At 40.6% G+C, this 21,572-nt stretch overlaps 1 protein-coding gene across 2 annotated transcripts in view; it reads left to right on the top strand.

Annotated features, from left to right (window-relative positions):
• LOC122564509 (LYR motif-containing protein 4-like) overlaps nt 1–21,572 on the top strand; it is a 156,749-nt gene that overhangs the window by 18,265 nt on the left and 116,912 nt on the right. For both annotated transcript variants that reach the window (XM_043719501.1, XM_043719500.1), the window contains exon 2: nt 11,404–11,524. In XM_043719501.1, the coding sequence (XP_043575436.1) occupies nt 11,404–11,524 (121 nt within the window). The remainder of the gene's footprint in view (nt 1–11,403; nt 11,525–21,572) is intronic.

The raw sequence follows: 21,572 nt of genomic DNA, 5'->3' as shown, positions 1-21,572 counted from the left end.
CGTTACAGCGCAGTACAGGTCCTTCAGCCCTCGAGGTTGCGCCGACCTGTGAAACCAATCTGAAGCCCATCTAACCTACACTATTCCAGTATCATCCATATGTTTATCCATTGACCATTTAAATGCCCTTACAGTTGGCAAGTCTACTACTATTACAGGCAGGGCATTCCACGCCCTTACAATTCTGAGTAAAGAACCTACCTCTGACAACTGTCCTATTATCTGTCACCCCTCAATTTAAAGCTATGTCCCCTGGTGCTAGCCATCACCATCCAAGGAAAAAGGCTTTCACTGTCCACCCTATCTAATCCACTGATCATCTTGTTTGTCTCTATTAAGTCACCTCTCAAGCTTCTTCTATTTCCAGAAGGCCTTTGGTAAGGTGCTGCACAAGAGGCTGCTAAATAAGATAAGAGCCCATGGTGTTAGGGGCAATGTATTGGCATGGATAGAGGATTGGCTGACTGGTGGAAGGCAGAAAGTGCGATTAAATAGGTCATGATCAGGATGGGAGCCAGTAACTAATGGAGGTCCGCAGGAGTCAGTGTTGGGACCACACCTATTCAGGTTATACATTGATGATCTGGATGAAGGAACTGAGGGCATTGTTGCTAAATTTACAGATTACACAAAGATAGATAGAGGCACAAGTATTGTTGAGAAAGTAGGTCGGCTGTAGAAGGATATGGGCAGGCTAGGAGTGTGGGCAGATGGAATACAGTGTGGGAAAGTATGAGGTTATGCACTTTGCTAAGAAGAATAGAGACAAAGACAATTTTCGAAATAGGGAAAGGCTTTTGGAATGAATCAGTTGGAAAGACAGTTATAAGCAATGAGGAAATTGCAACAGCAACAGTATGTGATGAATGGCAGTTATAGGAAGGGGGGGGAAAGTCTCAGATACAGTCACATAGTTGGGTTAACTCCAGGAAAGGTAAGAGAGGTAGGCAGCTAGTGCAGGAGCCTTCTGTGGCTATACCCATTTCAAACGAGTATGCTGTTTTGGAAAATGTAGGGAGTGATGGATTCTCAGGGGAAAGTAGTACAAACAGCCAAGTTTCTGCTTTTGAGACTGGCTCCAATGCAATGAGAGGTACGTCGGGTTCCAAGAGATCAATTGTGTTAGGGGACTCTCTAGTCAGAAGTACAGACAGAGGTTTCTCTGGCCAGCAGTGAAAAATCAGAATGATGTGTTGCTTCCCTGGTGCCAGGATCAAGGATGTCTCAGAGAGGGTGCAGAATGTTCTTAAGGGGGAGAGGAGCCAGCAAGAGGTCATTGTCCACGTTGGAACTAACGATATAGGAAGGGAAAAGGTTGAGATTTTGAAGGGAGATTACACAGAGTTAGGCAGGAATTTAAAAAGGAGGTCCTCGAGAGTAGTGTTATCTGGATTACTCCTGCTGCTCCAAGCTACTGAGGGCATGAATAGGGGGATAGAGCAGATGAATGCATGGCTGAGGAGCTGGTGTATGGGAGAAGGATTCACATTTTTGGATCATTGGAATTTCTTTTGGGGTAGAAGTGACCTGTACAAGAAGGACAGATTGCACCTAAATTGGAAGGGGACTAATATACTGGCAGGGAGATTTGCTAGAGCTGCTTGGGAGGATTTAAACTATTAAGGTGGGAGGGTGGGGGTGAGACCCAGGGAGACAGTGAGGAAAGAGATCAATTTGAGACTGGTACAGTTGAGAACAGAAGCAAGTCAAACAGTCAGGGCAGGCAGGGACAAGGTTGGACTAATAAATTAAACTGCATTTATTTCAATGCAAGAGGCCTAACAGGAAAGGCAGATGAACTCAGGGCATGGTTAGGAACATGGGACTGGGATATCATAGCAATTGCAGAAACATGGCTCAAGGATGGACAGGACTGGCAGCTTAATGTTCCAGGATACAAATGCTACAGGAAGGATAGAAAGGGAAGCAAGAGAGGAGGGGAAGTAGCATTTTTGATAAGTGATAGTATTACAGCTGTGATGAGGGAGGATATTCCTGGAAATACATCCAGGGAAGTTATTTGGGTGGAACTGAGAAATAAGAAAGGAATGATAACCTTATTGGGATTGTATTATAGACCCCCTAATAGTCAGAGGGAAATTGAGAAACAAACTTGTAAGGAGATCTCAGCTATCTGTAAGCATAATAGGGTTGTTATGGTAAGGGATTTTAACTTTCCAAACATAGACTGGACTGCCATAGTGTTAAGGGTTTAGGTGTTTTAAGTGTGTACAAGGAAATTTTCTGATTCAGTATGTAGATGTACCTACTAGAGAAGGTGCAGAACTAGACCTACTCTTGGGGAAATAAGGTAGGTCAGGTGACGGAGGTGTCAGTGGCGAAGCACTTTGGGGCCAGCGACCATAATTCTATTAGATTTAAAATAGTGATGGAAAAGGATAGACCAGATCTAAAAGTTGAAGTTCTAAATTGGAGAAAGGCCAATTAGGCAAGAACTTTGAAAGTTGATTGGGGACAGATGTTCACAGTTAAAGGGACAGCTGGAAAATGGGAAGTCTTCAGAAATGAGATAATGAGAATCCAGAGAAAGTATATTCCTGTTAGGATAAAAGGAAAGGCTGGTAGGTATAGGGAATGCTGGATGACTAAAGAAATTGAGGGTTTGGTTAAGAAAAAGAAGGAAGCATATGTCAGGTATAGACAGGAAAGATCGAGTGAATCCTTAGAAGAGTATAAAGGCATTAGGAGTATACTTAAGAGAGAAATCAGGAGGGGAAAAGGGGGACATGAAATAGCTTTGGCAAATAGAGTGAAGGATAATCCAAAGGGTTTTTACAAATACATTAAGGACAAAAGGATAACTAGGGAGAGAATAGGGCCCCTCAAAGATCAGCAAGGCAGCCTTTGTGTGGAGCCTCAGAAAATGGGGGAGATACTAAACGAGTATTTTGCATCAGTATGTACTCTGGAAAAGGATATGGAAGATATAGAAAGTAGCGAAATAGATGGTGACACCTTGCAAAATGTCCATAATACAGAGGAGGAATATCTTGAAACGCAAAAAGGTGGATATATCCCCAGGATCTGATCAGGTGTACCCTAGAACTCTGTGGGAAGCTAGAGAAGTGATTGCTGGGCCTCTTGCTGAGATATTTGTATCATCAATAGTCACAGTGAGGTGCCAGAAGACTGGAGGTTGGCTAACGTAGTGCCACTGTTTAAGAAGGGTGGTAAGGACAAATCAGGGAACTATAGACCAGTAAGCCTGATGTCGGTGATGGGCATATTGTTGGAGGGAATCCTGAGGGACAGGATGTACATGTACTTGGTTTGGAAAGGACTGATTAGGGATAGTCGACATGGATTTGTGTGTGGGAAATCATGTTTCACAAACTTGATTGAGTTTTTTGAAGAAGTAACAAAGAGGATTGATGAGAGCAGACCAGTGGATGTGATCTATATGGACTTCAGTAAGGCGTTCGACAAGGTTCCCCATGGGAGACTGGTTAGCAAGATTAGATCTCATGGAATACAGGGAGAACTAGCCATTTGGATACAGAACTGGCTCAAAGGTAGAAGACAGAGGGTGATGGTGGAGGGTTGTTTTTCAGACTGGATGCCTGTGACCAGTGGAGTGCCACAAGGATCAGTGCTGGTTCGTCTACTTTTTGTCATTTACATAAATGATTTGGATGCGAGCATAAAAGATACAGTTAGTAAGTTTGCAGATGACACCAAAATTGGAAGTGTAGTGGATAGTAAAGAAGGTTACCTCCGATTACAACAGGATCTTGACCAGCTGGGCCAATGGGTCTAGAAGTGGCATAGGGAGTTTAATTCGGATAAATGCGAGGTGCTGCATTTTGGGAAAGCAAATCTTAGCAGGATTTATACACTTAATGGTAAGGTCCTAGGGAGTGTTGCTGAACAGACCTTGGAGTGCAGGTTCATAGTTCCTTGAAAGTGGAGTCGCAGGAAGATAGGATAGTGAAGAAGGTGTTTGGTATGCTTTCCTTTATTGGTCAGAGTATTGAGTACAGGAGTTGGGAGGTCATGTTTGGCTGTACAGGACATTGGTTAGGCCATTTTTGGAATATTGCGTGCAATTCTGGTCTCCCTCCTCTCGGAAGGATGTTGTGAAAGTTGGAAGGATTCAGAAAACATTTACAAGGGATGTTGCCAGGGTTGGAGGATTTGAGATATAGTGAGAGGTCGAATAGGGGAGGGCTATTTTCCCTGGAGCATTGGAGGCTGAGAGGTGACCTTAGAGAGGTTTATAAAATCATGAGGAGCATGGGTAGGATAAATAGACAAAGTCTCTTCCCTGGGGTGGGGGAGTCCAGAACTAGACGTCTTAGGTTTAGGGTGAGAGTGGAAAGTTATAAAAGAGACCTGCGCTTTTCCAGCAACACATTTTCAGCTCTGATCTCCAGCATCTGCAGTCCTTACTTTCTCCTCCGCTATAAGATTAGAGCCTGGTATACCAGTGATTACCATGTTTATTAGTATTTTATGTTAATGTATAATAAATGATGTTACTTTGAAGTCTGAGCCTGGAGGCAGTTCTTGAATTTGCCTTCTCTTCAGCCAATCTGCTTGAAACCAAACAATGTGGTATCAAACTATGTGATAAAAGACCATGCTGTCAGGTGCATGTTAAAACAAAAATCCATAAAGCTACAAAAAGAGAAGTTAAAAACATTCTCTTCAATGTTGTAACCAATATTTATTCTTCAATATCTAAAACAAGTAAGGTTGCCAAACATTTCTCATGTTAGAATTAGGTGGAGCAATTTTGGAGAGCTTAAAATATCACATCACATTGAAAACAAATTTTGTAAGAAATATAATCATTCAATATTCCAACGATAGCTTGATGGATACAGTTTTATTTTAACTCCGCTTGCAAATTGAAACAATCCCACCTGAATTAAAGAAACTCAAATTGTTTTCCTCCTCCACTTGACCTATGATAGATTTAAAATCTTTTGATATGACTGACATGCCATCATTGACAATGTCCCATAATCTCTCAAAAGCGTGAATCATTGTTTGTTGACACCTGATATTTCATACAGCATTATATCACATTTTTGTGTTTTAAACAGTGGAAAATAGTATGCTAAATGAAAATTCAGTACCTGTGGTTAATTTTGGAATCTGTGTGACAGCTCTTAAAATCTAAGAATTTAAGACATCCTGTGTTAGATTTGTTTCTTCATTGCGATTGATTTACACCATCAAGAAAGTTAATCAATGGGATTGATTGAATTATTTTGCTGTAATGTTGTTCTATATCGATACCGAAATGCTGTAAGCTTAATAGTTACCCATATCTGTTTAGAGTCATGTTTAAAGGTTATTTACTCCTCCCTTCATCATAATAGGATCACTGAAATAAATATCGCCTGTTGTGATTGGAATGTACTTTCCAATTAAATGATTTAGAGACTGACAGTTCTGAGACATGGCAAGAATTTTTGACATGCCATTTGTTTAAATGTCTCCATCCCAAGACACAGTGAAGCTTCTAGAGAAAAAGCTGTGTGATATGGACCAGCTGTAAATGAGAATTGGATTCCTTATTAAGTAACTCCTATTAACAATACATTCCCATGTCACTTTATAGGTGAACAGACCCTTATTAAAAGCACAACCATCTGCCAGTGTGCAGTATTGGCTGGCATTCAGTGGCCCACCAAAACCTGATGATTGAAATGTATTATTCATGAGACCTCAGCATTCTGTTAGCAGTGGAAAGTAAATGACAAAAATCAATGGACAAGGAACAAATAGTAATTCATTATCATCCACTGTAAAGGTGCTCAAGTTTAGAATGCAGTTGTATTTGAATGATTAAACAACTGTATTTTAATAAACAGTGAAAAGGAATTTGAGAATCATTACTTTTCTATATTTGCAATAATGTTATTTGGTCATTTAATTACTTCAAATTTTTGTGCATCAGTCTTTAAGAGCTTAAAGAAGAATCAGTAAAATAATATCCAGAAGGCATCAAAGCAAATGTATGGTTACGTTGAATTTCTATATAGAGTCATACAATGCAAAGACAAACCCTTTGCACCACTTGTCCATGTCAACTAAGCTATCCTTATAACAGAGGTAAAAACAATGACTGCAGATGCTGGAAACCAGATTCTGGATCAGTGGTGCTGGAAGAGCACAGCAATTCAGGCAGCATCCGAGGACAGGCAAAATCGACGTTTCGGGTAAAAGCCCTTCATCAGGAATAAAGGCAGAGAGCCTGAAGCATGGAGAGATAAGCCACATTGATGCCCTGGGGTTGAAGTGTTCCGAGGCGGAAGATGAGGCGTTCTTCTTCCATGCGTCTGGTGGTGAGGGAGCAGCGGGGCTATCCTTATAACAGTTCTAGTCACCCTGCTATAGAAAGGGCATAATTAAATTGAAGAGGATTCAGAAAAGACTTACCAGAATGATACCAGCACTAGAGAGTTTGAGTTGTAAAAATATGAAGAAGTTTTTGTTTTACCTAAAGTGAGAGGCAGGTAATAAGCTTTTAGTTAGTTATGTTCAATGTGAATCAGAAGCCATATTGACCCCTGAACTTTTATGAATCAGACAAATGAAAGCTTTCTGCCATTCCTACCACCTCTAGAAGGATACCACAACTGAATACCTCCTTACTCCCCCATGGCACCTTCCCATGCAATTGCAGAAGATGTAACACTTGCTCATTCACCTTCTCCCTCTTCACTGTCCAAGGCCCCAGACCAGCTTTCCAGGTGAAGCAACATTTCACTTGTACTTCTTTCAAGCTAGGCTACTGTATTCACTGCTCGTAATGTAGTATCCTTTACATTAATGAGGCCAAATGTAGATTAGTGGCAGCTGTGCAGAGCACTTTCATTCTTTGCTGTAATGCACTCCACTTCCAGTTGCTTGCCCATTTCAATAAACCACCTTGCTATTATGCTAACCCTTCTGTCTGGCCTTGTTGCAATGTTCCAACAAAACAGAACACAAGCTTGAGGAATAATAACTTGTTTTTTGCTTAGGCACGTCATAGCCTTGTGGGCTCAATATTGAATTCCATGATTTTGGAGTCTAACTGCATGAAGTGTGTCTTCTAATTTTTCTTGCCTTCTCTTTATTCTCCTTCCTGCTGCTCTCTTACAGCTTTGTTTCTATTTGTTTACTTTCCTTTCAGCAGAGAAGAGCCTTTTCTCCCCATCACAACTTAACATATCCATTTGACATCTCTTCTTTTCTCTTTCACCATAGCTAACAGCACCTTTTGTATGAGGCCTTCATGTCAAAAAGGGTCAGTTAGCTCAATTGGCTGGTTTGTAATGGAGAATAACGCTGACCGTGTGGGTTCAGTTTCTGCAAGGACTGAGGTTAAGGGGACTTTTCTTCTCAACCACACCACTCAGCTGAAGCATGGTGACCCTCAGGTTGAATCACCATCAATTGTCTCTTTCTAATGAGAGCAGTCCTATGCCTGATAGGATTATGTTACATACCAAGGGCCCACTACTTTTTCATCATTTATATAAATGATTTGGATGTGAACATTAGAGGTATAGGTAAGTTTATAGATGACACCAAAATTGGATGTGTAGTGGACAGCGAAGAGGGTTACCTCAAATTACAATGGGATCCTGATCAAATGGACCAGTGGGCTGAGAAGTGGCAGATGGAGTTTAATTTAGATAAATGCGAGGTGCTGCATTTTGGGAACGCAAATCTTAGCAGGACTTATACACTCAATGGTAATGTCCTAGGGAGTGTTACCAAACAAAGAGACCTTGGAGTGCAGGTTCAGAGCTTCTTGAAAGTGAAGTCGCAGGTGGATAGGATAGTGAAGAAGGTATTTGGTATGTTTTCCTTTATTGTTTAGAGTATTGAGTACAAGAGTTGGGAGGTCATGTTGTGGCTGTACAGGACATTGGTTAGACCACTGTTGGAATATTGAATGCAATTCTGGTCTCCTTCCTATCAGAAAGATGTTGAGAAACTTGAAAGGGTTCAGAAAAGATTTACAAGGATGTTGCCAGGGTTGGAGGATTTGAGCTTTAGGGAGAGGTTGAATAGGCTGGGGCTGTTTTCCCTGGAGCGTCGGAGGCTGAGGGGTGACCATAGAGAGGTTTACAAAATCATGAGAGGCGTGGATAGAATATATAGACAAAATCTTTTCCCTGGGGTCGGGGAGTCCCAAACAAGAGGGCAACGTTTTCACACAGAGGGTGGTACGTGTATGGAATGAGCTGCCAGAGGAGGTGGTGGAGGCTGGTACAATTGCGACATTTAAAAGGCATCTGGATGGGTATATGAACAAGAAGGGTTTGGAGGGACCTTACCATTGAGTACCAGCTGGGTGCTGGCAGGTGGGACTAGATTGGATTGGGATATCTGGTCGGCATGGACAAGTTGGACCAAAGGGTCTGTTTCCGTAAATCTCTATGACTGTATAATGTGAACCCTTTTCTCCTCTACTGTCCCTGAGAAAATCTATGAAAACCACCAGTTTCCAACCCCTTTCAGTTCTGAGGAGAAATCATTTCGGACTCAAGATATTATTTCCTTACAGATACTTCCAGATCTGATGAGTTTCTTCAGAATTGTCTGTGGTCATTACTGAAATGCTTTATGATTTCTGTTCATAGTTTGTGTTGCTCATTAACTGCCTTCTGAAAGCTAACCACAATGTTCAAACACTTCGGTAATCTGATCCACTCTGAGCTCCGCTTCCAAGTCCATATAATTTCCATCAAAAAAGACCACACTAACTCCATCTCCATAGCATCACCCTCCTCCGACCTTGTGATGACTACAGAAATTCTTAATATGCCTTCCAGACACAATTACATCACTACTATATTCTACATTCATAAACTCCGCTAATCTGAAGTTTTGTTCCTCATATTCAGTCTCTCAAAAAATTTTGTTTGTCTATCAATCTCAGTTCTTAAGATCTAATCTAATTGGATCTTGTCCCTCAATAGCTCAAAGTTAAAATTGCTGCCTTTGATTTCAAACAGCATTAACTGTCCTTGCACTGGAAAATGTTTTCAGATCATTCACCATATAAATAAGTTTTTATTAAATAGCAATCAAGCTACTAGGAGAAGGTTTTGGGAGATTTAATAGAGTTAGTCAGAGCAATATTTTTTTAAGTGCATTTTAAAGAGGGAAGAGCAAAGGATTGTATTGGTGTATTCCAAAATGTAGAACTTAGGGACTGGATTTAATGGAACCATCAGGTGTCTTGGTCTCTAGCAGAGACCTTCCCAAGATAAAGAACCCTGGGAGCAGTAATCCCACATATTAAAAGCAGCACACATAAACTAGCAGCTTTTTCATTCAGCAGCGTGGCTTGAGAGGCTGTTGCATCTGCTGGAACAAACCTCAGTCCCAGAAGTGAGAAGCAACCCAGGGCACATGGAGAAGTGTTGGAAGGAGGTCTGCAGAATAGGAGGAAAAGGTATAGGATATAGGAAGACGTCAAGGAGAGGGGAGTCTTTCAGTAACTCGAGCTGTCACCATTGAATGTGCACAAATGCAGACCCTGTCCCCAAACCCTGTTCCCCACCCTCCCACATCCTGCCCAAAAAGCAAGCCCTGACTGTTATTTTTACATGCATGAAACCTGCGTTCCAATTATTTCAGCTCATAGGTATACGTGGCTAGACAATGCGCATCACTATACTTTTGACAGTGCAACGCCATTGAGATAGGTTCTACAAATCTGCAAAAACCATTCTAGCAGGGAAATGGCAATGCACACATCCCTTAACCTATGAGCAAAGTGTCCAGACACTCATTTTGGGTACTGAACCGACTGGGTATAAACCACAATATCAGGTTATAATCAAACAGGTTTATTTGGAAGCACTAGCTTTCAGAGCGCTGTTCCTTCATCAAGTATCTGGAGCAGGATCATAAGAGACAGATTACAATGATTATAGCAAAAGATTACAATGTCATGCAACTGAAACAATATGTTGAAAAAACCTAGATTGCTATTACGTCTTTCATCTTTTAGAATGGGTTGCAGGTTTCGGTTCATTAATACGTAAATCTCAGAACTTCTTTTAAGTCACATTCTCGAGATAACTTAAGGTGACATTTCAGCTGAGACATGCATTCAAAGGTGTGAGGCTAAAGTCTGTCTGTAACCCAACCTTGAGTCAGACTGGTTCTATTTCGAAGGTTGGAATTTATGTAATGTTTGCGTGCGTGCAAGCGAGTGTGTGTTTGCATGTGTGCGTGCTTGGTAGGATGTGTGCATGAGTGTGATGGAGTATAAGCCTATGAGAGGGTGTGTACATGGATATGAGTGTGTGTGTGTGAGAGAGAGAGAGGGTGTGTGAGCACATAAGAGAATGTGTGTATGTGTGCTTGTACATGTGCACACACTCTTCCATGCTCACACACTCACACTGACCCCCTCTCATACACACATTCTCTCTCATACATACACACACACACCACACTCTCACCCATGCGCACACACTCACAGGCTTAAACTCCATCACACTCATGCACACATGCAAACACACACTCTGTCACATGCATTCACACTCTCACTCAGACACACACTCTCTCGCTCTAATGCACACATACACACGTATAAGCCTATAGGGTAAATTTGTATTTGCAGACAAATTCTGTTTTGCTCAAATGCATACAGTCTGCAGGCAGTCAATCCATGTAACATTTTATAAATTCCTACTTTGGAAATAGAACCAGTCTGACTCAAGGTTGGTATACAGATAGACTCTAACTTCACACCTTTAATGCATTGTCTGAGCTGAGATGTCACCTTTTGTTTTATAAAACCATAAGTTATCTCGAGAATATGACATAAAAGAAGTTCTGGGATTTACATTTTAATGAACCAAAACCTGCAAACCATTCCAAAAGATGAAAGACCTAACAGCAATCTAGGTTTGTTTAATATATTGTTTCAGTTGCATGACATTATAATCTTTCGCTATGAATTCTGTGTCTTATTATCCTGTTCCACGGCTACCTGATGAAGGAGCAGTGCTCCGAAAGCTAGTGCTTCCAAATAAACTTGTTGGACTATAACCTGGTGTTGTGTGATTTTTTTCCAACAGTGGCACCTCCATACCATGGGTACAGCATAGATAGCTGGATGGGTCAGTTGTGCCAAATGGCTATTTCTGTTCTTTACATTCAATGCAAGGTGAGAATATATAAAGTGTGTGTTTTGTGGAATGATGGTCAGCTTGCACAGAATGTGGTGGAATTCACCTGTTTGTACTTAATTATATCCTTTTTGATTATCTTAAAATTATGGACAAAATCCAGCAAACATGAACATTTTTAAAAAATATTGCTGCAGTTATTCCAATGCACTGCCTTGCAAGTTCTTAAATGCAAAATTAATGAAAATGTTCCAGATAACAATAAAATTTTCGTTTTATCTTGAAGGACCTTTGCACTTCGGAGAATTAAGGATGCTTTTCGAGAAAACAAAAATGTGACAAATCCTGACGTTATCCAGCAACTAATAGAAACGGCTAATGCCAATTTAGAGATTATTCGCCGACAGGTAAGGCACCTGGGGAGCTAAATTTTCTGAGTTCAAACAAGAGCTGAGCTAAATTATTTATCTAATGCTGTCAAAATTCTATTTAAGGTAAACCATACATTTTGCAATGAAAGCTGCAGATTGCTTAATTAATAGTGAACAGTCGAAGGATTTAACCAAATTAATAGTTTTTCTCAGTGTTTCTAATCCACACTGTGTGATCTTTTGTTTTCTCTTCAGTTCTAAATTGTATATTAATTTGTGTATTGATATGATAAAATTCACCTTTGTATTTACAATTCTACTAGTTTAAAAAAGTGATGAAAGAGGATAGACCAGATCTAAAAGTTGAAGTTCTAAATTAGAGGATGGCTAATTTTGACGGTATTAGGCAAGAACTTTCAAAAGCTGATTGGGGGCAGATGTTCGCAGATAAAGGGACAGCTGGAAAATGGGAAGCGTTCAGAAATGAGATACCGAGAGTCCAGAGAGTGTATATTCCTGTTAGGGTGAAAGGAAAGGCTGATGAGTGTAAGGAATGCTAGATGACTAAAGAAATTGAGAGTTTGGTTAAGAAAAAGAAGGAAGCATATGTCAGGTATAGACAAGATAGATCGAGTGAATCCTTCGAAGACTAGAAAGGCTGTAGGAGTATATTTAAGAAGGAAATCAGGAGGGCAAAACGGGGACATGAGATAGCTTTAGCAAATATAGTTAAGGAGAATCCAAAGGGTTTTTATAAATACATTAAGGACAAAAGGGTAAATAGGGAGGGAGTAGGGAGATCAGCAAAGCGATCTTTGTGTGGAAACACAGGAGATGGGGGAGATACTAAACGAGTATTTTGCATCAGTATTTAATGTGGATTAGGACATGGAAGATGTAGAATGGAAGGAAATAGATGGTGATATATTGAAAAATGTCCACATTACAGAGGAGGAAGTGCTGGATGTCTTGAAAAGCATAAAAGTGGATAAATCCCCAGGACCTGATCAGGTGTACCCTCGAACTCTGTGGGAAACTAGAGAAGTGATTGCTGGGCCTCTTGCTGAGATATTTGTATAATCGATAGTCACAGGTGTGATCCCGAAAGACTGGAGGCTGTCTAACATGGTGCCACTGTTTAAGAAGGGTGGTAAGGACAAGCCAGGGAACTATAGACCAGTGAGCCTGACATCGGTAGTGGGAAAGTTGTTGGAGAGAATCCTGAGGGACAGGATGTACATGTATTTGGAAAGGCAAGGACTGATTAGGGATAGTGGACATGGCTTTGTGCGTGGGAAATCATGTCTCTCAAACTTGATTGAGATTTTTGATGAAGTAACAAAGATGATTGATGAGGGCAGAGCGGTCGATGTGATCTATATGGACTTCAGTAAGGCCTTTGACAAGGTTCCCCATGGGAGACTGTTTAGCAAGGTTAGATCTCATGGAATACAGGGAGAACTTGCCATTTGGACACAGAACAAAGGTAGAAGACAGAGGGTGATGGTGGAGGGTTGTTTTTCAGACTGGAGCCCTGTGACCAGTGGAGTGCCACAAGGATCGGTGCTGGGTTCTCTACTTTTTGTCATTTACATAAATGATTTCGATGCGAGCATAAGAGGTACAGATAGTAAGTTTGCAGATGACACCAAAATTGGAAGTGTAGTGGACGTCGGAGGCTGAGGGGTGACCTTATAGAAGTTTATAAAATCATGAGGGCACGGATAGGATAAATAGACAAAGTCTCTTCCCTGGGGTGGTGGAGTCCAGAACCAGAGGGTATGGGTATAGGTGTAGGGTGAGAGGGGAAAGATATAAAAGAGACTTTAGGGTCAATGTTTTCACACAGAGTAGTATATGTATAGAATGAGCTGCCAGAGGAAGTGGTGGAGGCAAGTACGATTGTAACATTTAAAAGGCATCTGGATGGGTATATGAATAGAAAGGGTTTGGAGGGATATGGGCCGGGTGCTGGCAGGTGGGACTAGATTGGTTTGGGATATCTGGTTGGCATGGATGGGTTGGACCGAAGGGTCTGTTTCCATGCTGTACATCTCTATGACTGTATGACTCTAAGTCTTTTTAAGCATTGTGTGTTGATGGGAAAGGTCATGTAAATGTTTCAAAGCTTCCAAAATGCATTTTCTTCTTAAAAACTAATTATTTCTTGTCCAAATTAATTAGTATCAAAGCTATATCTAAATAATTCTTTCAGTTGTAGAGCTGTTTAAAGTAATTAAATTATAGAAATGCAGGCAAGTACTGTCAGTAACAATTGTGCTTAGTTTAGTACCTTTGTAACCTCCAAACTCAACTGTCTGAATGCTCTTCAAGTTTGTCCAGGTGCCAGTGTTGCTGAAGGAAAGGACAGATTCCCTCCACATTTGAAATATTAATTCACTTCTCCCCTTCATTAAATTTTGCATGAGGTCAGGTGGACCTCTGCCATCATGACTTTGCAGCTGTGCCCTATCATGCTAAAATACTATGCTCTATATTTACTATTTTCCTTAAACGCAGTTGAAATCAGAAAAGCCACTGTGCATATGGAAATGTTATGTTGTAAAGGCACAAACAAACCAGCAAAAAATAGTCAAACAATGGAGTCTTACTCTGATTTCACTAAGAAGAAGGTGCTGGGGAAACTGAAAGGTTTGAAGGTCGATAAATGACATGGACCAGATGGACTATGCCCCAGGGTTCTGATGAAGATAGTTGAGGAAATTGTAGAGGAGCTGGTGGTGATCTTTCAAAAATCACTGAAGTCAAGTCCCATGAGGACTGGAAAATGACAAATGTAATACTCTTGATTAAGAAGCTTAGGAGGCAGAACATGGGAAGTTTTAGGCCACTTAGCCTGACCTTAGTCATTGGTAAGATTTTAGAGTCCATTATTAAGGATGAGTTTGCAGAGTATTTGGAAGTGTATGGTAAAATAGTGCTGCTGAGTCAGCACAGCTTTGTCATACCTGATAAATCCATTAGAATGTTTTGAGGAGGTAACAAGCAAGTTGGACAAAGTAGAACTCGTAGATGTGATCTATTTGGATTTCCAAAAGGCTTTTGCCAAGGCGCTGCACAGGAGCTGCTAGATACAACATAAGAGCCCGTGGTGTTAGGGACAAAGAATTGACTGACATGGATAAAGGATTGGCTGCCTGGCAAAAGGCAGAGAGTGAGGATAAAAGAGTCTTTCTCTGGATGGCAGACAGTGACTAATGGAGTTCCACAGGAGTCAGTGTTGGGATCACAACTGTTCATGTCATGCATTAATAATCTAGAAAAAGGAACTGAGGGCATTGTTGCCAAGAGCCCAGATGACATGGAGATAGTTGAAGGGACAGGTAGTGTTGAGGGAACAGAAGGATTTGGAAGGGCGAGGAGAGTGGGAAGAGAAGTGGCTGATGGAATACAATGCAGGAAAGTGAGGTTATGCACTTTGGTGAAAGAATAGTACCAGAAGCTGTTTTTTTAAATGGACAAAGGCATCAGAAATCTGAAGCAAAAAGGGACTCAGAAATCCTAGTTCAGGATTTTCTTAAGGTTAGCATTTAGGTTCAGTTGACAGTTAGGATGGCAAGTAAATATTAATATTCATTTTGAGACAGCTAGAATACAAGAAGAGGGATGTACTGCTGAGGCTGTATGAGGCTCTGGTCAGATTGCACTTGGGACTATTGTGAGCAGTTTTGGGCCCAATATTTAAGGAAGAATGTGCTGGTGCTGTAGAAGGTTCTCAAGAATCATCATGGGAATGAAGGGCTTGTCCTGTAAGGAGTGGTTGAGGATTCTGTGTCTGTGCTTGATGGAGTTTTGGAAGGATGAGTGTCGTTCTCGTTGAAACCTACAGGTTATTGTGAAGTCTGGGTAGAGTGGACATGGAGAAGATGTTTTAAATAGTAGGAGAGATTAGCATCCAAAAGCAGCTTCAGCAAAGGGATGACCATATAGAATTGAGGTGAGGAAAGATTTCTTCAGCCAAAGGGTGGTGAATCTGTGAAAGTCATTGCCACAGAAGTCTGTGGAGCCTAAATCATAGAGTGTCTTTAAAACAGAAATGGATAGACAGCTAGGGGATCAAGATAATGGAGAGAAGACAGGTCACGGGGCTGAGAAACCTGTCAGCTGAGATCAAGTGGCAAAGCAGAATCCCTGGGCTGAATGGCCTAATTCTGCACCTATATCTTATAGACTCATGAATCCGTAAAAGAAAGTTTTATTTAATATCAAAGACATGACGGAGGAGATAATTTGATGAGAAATTTCCTAGTTTGTCAACATTAGCTCACAATTCTGAGTACCTAAGCTTTCTCAGCTCTACTAGCCTGCAGATTTGGAATCATACTTCAGAAACTATGTTGCCCTTGAGAAGGTGCTGCTAAGTTGCCTTCTTAACTGTTGCAGTCCATACACTGTAGATTGACTCACAGTGCCACATTTCCAAAAATGAAGTTCATGTATGCAACTTACACAACTTTAAATGTAATTAATTTACCTTATATTGTCCTAAAATCATGAAATATGCCAAATAATTCCAGCATCTTCCATAAGTTTGATGAATTTTTTGAAAAAACATTTGCTAACCAAGTAAGCAAAAGTACTCAATGCTGACTTTGAAAAAAAGCTGCCTACAAAAATCTAGCGATCTCTCTGATGTGGTTTTCTCGTTAGCGATGGCAGTTTCAGTATAGCACCAGACCAAATGTGTGTTTGCAGTAACATAGATGCCAGCAAGGCCTTTAGGAGCAATCACATTACAGTATTCTCACACAGCAAATCAGCAAATTACTGGCTAGGTCAGCATGTATTGTTCATCTCTAATTTCCTTGAAGAAGATGATGGTGAACTACTGAAGCCCAGTAGGTAGATACACTCACAGCACTGCTAGGGAAGGGGTTTGCAAGATTTTGGTGAAGCAGTAATGAAGCAACAGTGATATGGTTTAAGGTTGTGATGCATCTACTCCCCTCTCCTTTTAGTAATGGAGGTTGTAAGTTTGAATGGTGCTGTCAAAGGTGACCTAGTGAGTTGCTGTAGTGCTTATTGTAGATGGAACATACTGCTGCCACAGTGTATTGGTTTTTGATGAGTTGACTATCAAGCGGGCTGCTTTGGTTTGAGCATCTCGAATGTTACAATTACAACATTTAAAAGGCATCTGGATGGATGTATGAATATGAAGGGTTTAGAGGGATATGGGCCAAATGCTGGCAAATGGGACTAGATTAATTTCGGATATCTGGTTGGCATGGATGAGTTGGGTCTGTTTCTGTACTGTACATCTCTGTGACTCTATTGAAGTTGTACTCATTCAAGCAAATGGAGAACTATCCATTATTCTTCAGACTTGTGCATTGCAGATAGTGCAGAAGCATTGAGGATTTAGGAGGTGAGTTCTCAGCTTCCGACCTGTTTTTGTGATCACAGTATTTATATGATAGATCCAGTTCAGTTTCTAGTTAATGGTAACCTCTAGGATGTTGATAATGGGGTATTCTACAACAGTAATGCCATTAATTGCCGATGGGAGATGGTTAGATTCTCTTTTGTTGGAGATGGTCATTGTCTAGCATTTGTATAGTGAGGATGTTACTTGCTACTTATCAGCACAAGCCTGAACAAGATTCTCGTCCTGCTGCAGACGGAGACGGACTGTACCTATCAGTCCCAAATGATGTTCATAATGGTGTAACCATCAGCAAACATCCTCACTTCTGATCTCATGATGGAAATCATTTGAATTTAGAAAGTAATAATAAATAATTGAATGGATCAACAGATAAATTAAACTGAAAATAAACAAATACATTTTGATAAAGACAAGAATATGTTATTATTATGGAAAATAATGATATTTCACAAGTAGTTATCTTTGTTTTCAGGGTCGCTGAGACTGTTTAGCATAAATTTGTAATTAGTTCAGTAAACAAAAGGGTCAAGAAATTTTCCAATAAGATTAACGGCATATGAATGATAGTTAATTTTGGTTAAATTAATTTCCGTTGTTTGTGCTCTTGGTGTGGATGGGCAGCGAGTTACGCAGTATCTCAACAGTATGTCCTCTCGAAAAAGAGACAGTCAGCAAAATGGCAGTAAAGTGGACATATGGAGTGTCAGATCTGCCATGATCTTATTGAATGGTAGAACAAGCTTGAAGGGCAAAATGGCCTCATCCTGTTCCTATTTCATATGGTCTTAACTTCTGGATTTCTTGGTTATTTAGTATGTGTGCAGACTCCAGAAACTGCTGTCAGATTCAGTGGATTAATAAGGGTTGAAAACTGATAGTTCACTGTAGTTATTCCAACCAAATCTGGACCTGCAATTTCGGCTCCACTGACAGTCTTGACTATTAACTTGCGTTGGGATAAAACTGTGCAGATTTGTACATATCTTGTCACAATGTATGTTATGAGTTATACGTATGAAAATACACTGTTTCGCTCTTCTATAATGTAAAGAGCAAATAAAGTAGTTTTATAACATATCAGGGTATGAATGCGTAAATGCTTTAGGGACAAGTTGGAATTTTGTTCTCCATACAATGTGTGACTCAGTTATGCTGTGGTCATATTTGAGAAATGTAACATATTCACTGTGTTTACATAAAATTAGGTATGAAAGAATGATATTCTCAAATGTTTTAAATATTGTACAAACTGCCGTTGTCTTTTCATGATATGACAAGCAAGTTGCTCCAATTATTGTGGGATAATGCCCAATTTGTTGTTACCTGACAACAGGTCAGATCTCAAATAGGAACTTGACTGGACAGATCATAATTTCTTTGTATTTTTGGTACTAAACTGATCTCTTAATGTTCTTCACAAACATAAGCATAAAATAATGTATTTGTTTTAGCAATAAAACAATAAAATGTTTATTAATATCAGAAATGAAGATAAGCAAATGGTGGAGGGAATTCCCTTTTCTCTTTTACAATGAATTCAAAGATCTTTAAACACTCAAAAGAAATGCCCCATGCAATATGTATAGATTGAGAAGAAATAACATTCTGGATTAGTGGTGCTGGAAGAGCACAGCAGTTCAGGCAGCATCCAAGGAGCATTGAAATCGATGTTTCGGGCAAAAGCCCTTCATCAGGAATAAAGGCAGTGAGCCTGAAGCATGGAGAGATAAGCTAGAGGAAACTGGGGTGAGGTGGGGGAATGGGAAATGAGGAAACTGTTGAAGTCCACATTGATGCCCTGGGGTTGAAGTGTTCCGAGGCGGAAGATGAGGTGTTCTTCCTCCAGGCGTCTGGTGGTGAGGGAGTGGCGGTGAAGAAGGCCCAGGACCTCATGTCCTCGGCAGAGTGGGAGGGGGAGTTGAAATGTTGGGCCACGGGGCGGTGTGGTTGATTGGTGCGGGTGTCCCAGAGATGTTCCCTAAAGCGCTCTGCCAGGAGGCACCCAGTTTCCCCAATGTAGAGGAGACTGCATCGGGAGCAACGGATAAAATAAGTGATGTTGGTGGATGTGCAGGTAAAACTTTGATGGATATGGAAGGCTCCTTTAGGGTATTGGATGGAGGTGAGGGAGGAGGTGTGGGCACAGGTTTTACAGTTGCTGTGGTGGCAGGGGAAGGTGCCAGGATGGGAGGGTGGGTTGTAGGGGGGGCGTGGACCTGACCAGGTAGTCACGGAGGGAACGGTCTTACCTGTCTACCTCCCTCCCCCACTCCAACCTCTCACCCTCACAACGCGCAGCCCTCCAATCCCTCTGCTCCAATCCCAACCTCACCATCAAGCCAGCGGATAAAGGGGGCGCAGTGGTAGTGTGGTGCACTGACCTCTACACCGCTGAAGCCAAACACCAACTCGAGGACACATCTTCTTCTCTGAGAGAAAATAGCCAAAGTAAATTACATTTAGCTAAGCTTGCAGCATAAGCAGAGAAGACCTAACTTCATTATTCATCAGGTAGAATGCAGGTGAGGCTTACTTTCAGTTTGAATTTCAACAAATTAGAAGAACAAACAAGAACAGAAATTAGAACATTTGTTCTGGCTTGCAGGCAATGGGGAAAAATCTACACTGGCTTTCAAAGAGTCCTGTTGCAGGAGAAAGCAACCAACAAATTAGCTTGGAAATGTTCAGAAGGCACCAGCAATAGACTGATGGATTCCTACCCCAGAGATCTTTGAAAGCCTTACCTCTAATAATGGCTGGAACTGAGGGGAATTAAGTTATTTCCAGAGGACTCTCTTACCTTTGGGTGCTCCTGCAGAAGTAAATAACTTGAGGATTACTGTATTACAAAGAAAAGGCTCAGAGAAAGTAATGAGTAAAACAGAGTACACGAAGTATCTAGTCACAACCTATCGTGTTGAATACCTGTGCCAACTCTTATACACACAAAAAAGTTTTTTTTTGCTTTGTTGAAAGATATGCAATCTGTTGATTAGTTACTGGGGTTTGGATTTCTCTTTAAATGTTAATAGCTCATTACAGAATTGTAACAAAATTTCATACATGCATAGATTTGAGAGTTATACTTCACATTTTATAGTTGCCAGCAAATTTGGAACTCCACTGAAGAACGTGACAGTGTCTCTAGGAAGAATATTGAGGAGGAGGGAAAATGTACACACAAAATATTTAAATATTTTCTAGTCTCCAGATACTGGATTCCTTTTTTAAATGGCCACCCTGGGAATATGATTGTATGTGAAATGTGACCATTTCTGTTTAGTACATTTTGCAAAAGTGTTTTCAGGAAACTTGAGGAAGCAATAACACATCTCACTTTATTTATGATTGCTATTTATGTTTTGACTAAATTATTCTAAGTTTCAGTGTAGGAAACTGACATGACAAGATAAACTACCCATGTGGGAATGAAAAAGGACTGATGTGCTTATTATTAATCACACAGATAAGTCTGCCATTTACCTCTCTCAGATGAGTGAGGTAAATGGTTGGTATGGGCTAAATTATCAGTGTTCAAATCCAACCAGTGAGCAGAATTTAACAATGGCAAACTTAAATTTTATTCTGATATAATGCAACAACAAAATTAAAATTTATTAGCTCTCTGGCTTAAATAGTAGGTTCCATCACCCTTGGGAATCTCTTTAAAAAATATAATTTAAGTAATTAATAGTGCAACTCTACTACAGAAGCAAGTCAGTCCAATATTTGCCAACTTAATTGACACTTCAGTTCAATGTTAAATGCATCTTACTCAAAAGTAGTAGTTTGTATGACATTGCCTGTAAATTTAAAGAAACAGTTATGTAAAAGGGCCAAGGAAGGTTCACCATACCATTTGGTAGAGAAATAAAGCCTTTCTTGACTAGAGAGGACACCTGACTCAAGTACAGTTTACTTACTGTTAAGGTAAGGAAACATCACAGAAGTGCTTCACAGGAGGCTCCCAAGCACTGAGGATGTCACCTAGACAGGGGACGAAACGTCTGCAACACAAATTCCCAGCTCGGCGAACAGAACCACAACAACGAGCTACAAATCTTCTCTCAAACTGTGAATTACTGTTAAGGTATGCAGTTTTCAACAGAGCTTGATAGCTGAACACCAGGAGCAGAAATTCTCGTTAATTTGTCATTCTCTTTACCCTCTTCCCTTGTCTGCCATGAGTTATTGAATCTCAGCCATTACCCCGTCTAAGATCAGCTAACACATCATAAACAACGGATTGGATGTGGAACATGCTTGAACCATGTAGTCCCATTACTTACTAGATACAGCTGTGAGGTTATGAGAAGCAAACTTTATGAGAAGCCAAGTTCATGAGTTTTAGGAAAATATTATTGCGGTAGGTTCTAGAAAGAGTGTGCTGAGGACACAATTCCACGTCTCACAAACTTGATTGAGTTTTTTGAAGAAGTAACAAAAAGGACTGACGAGGGCAGAGCGGTGGGCATGATCTAAATGGACTTCAGTGAGGCGTTCAACAAGGTTTCTCATGGTAAACTGGTTAGCAAGGTTCGATCACATGGAATACAGGGCGAACTAGCCACTTGGATACAGAACTGACTCGAAGACAAAGGACAGATGGTGGTGGTGGAGGGTTGCTTTTCAGACAGGAGGCCTGTGACCAGTGATGTGCCACAAGGATCGATG

Source organism: Chiloscyllium plagiosum, chromosome 29, assembly GCF_004010195.1.
Source record: "Chiloscyllium plagiosum isolate BGI_BamShark_2017 chromosome 29, ASM401019v2, whole genome shotgun sequence".
NCBI classification, from domain to species: Eukaryota; Metazoa; Chordata; class Chondrichthyes; order Orectolobiformes; family Hemiscylliidae; genus Chiloscyllium; species Chiloscyllium plagiosum.
The sequence above is the reverse complement of the archived record's forward strand: the minus strand, read 5'-3'. Positions and strand labels throughout refer to the sequence as shown.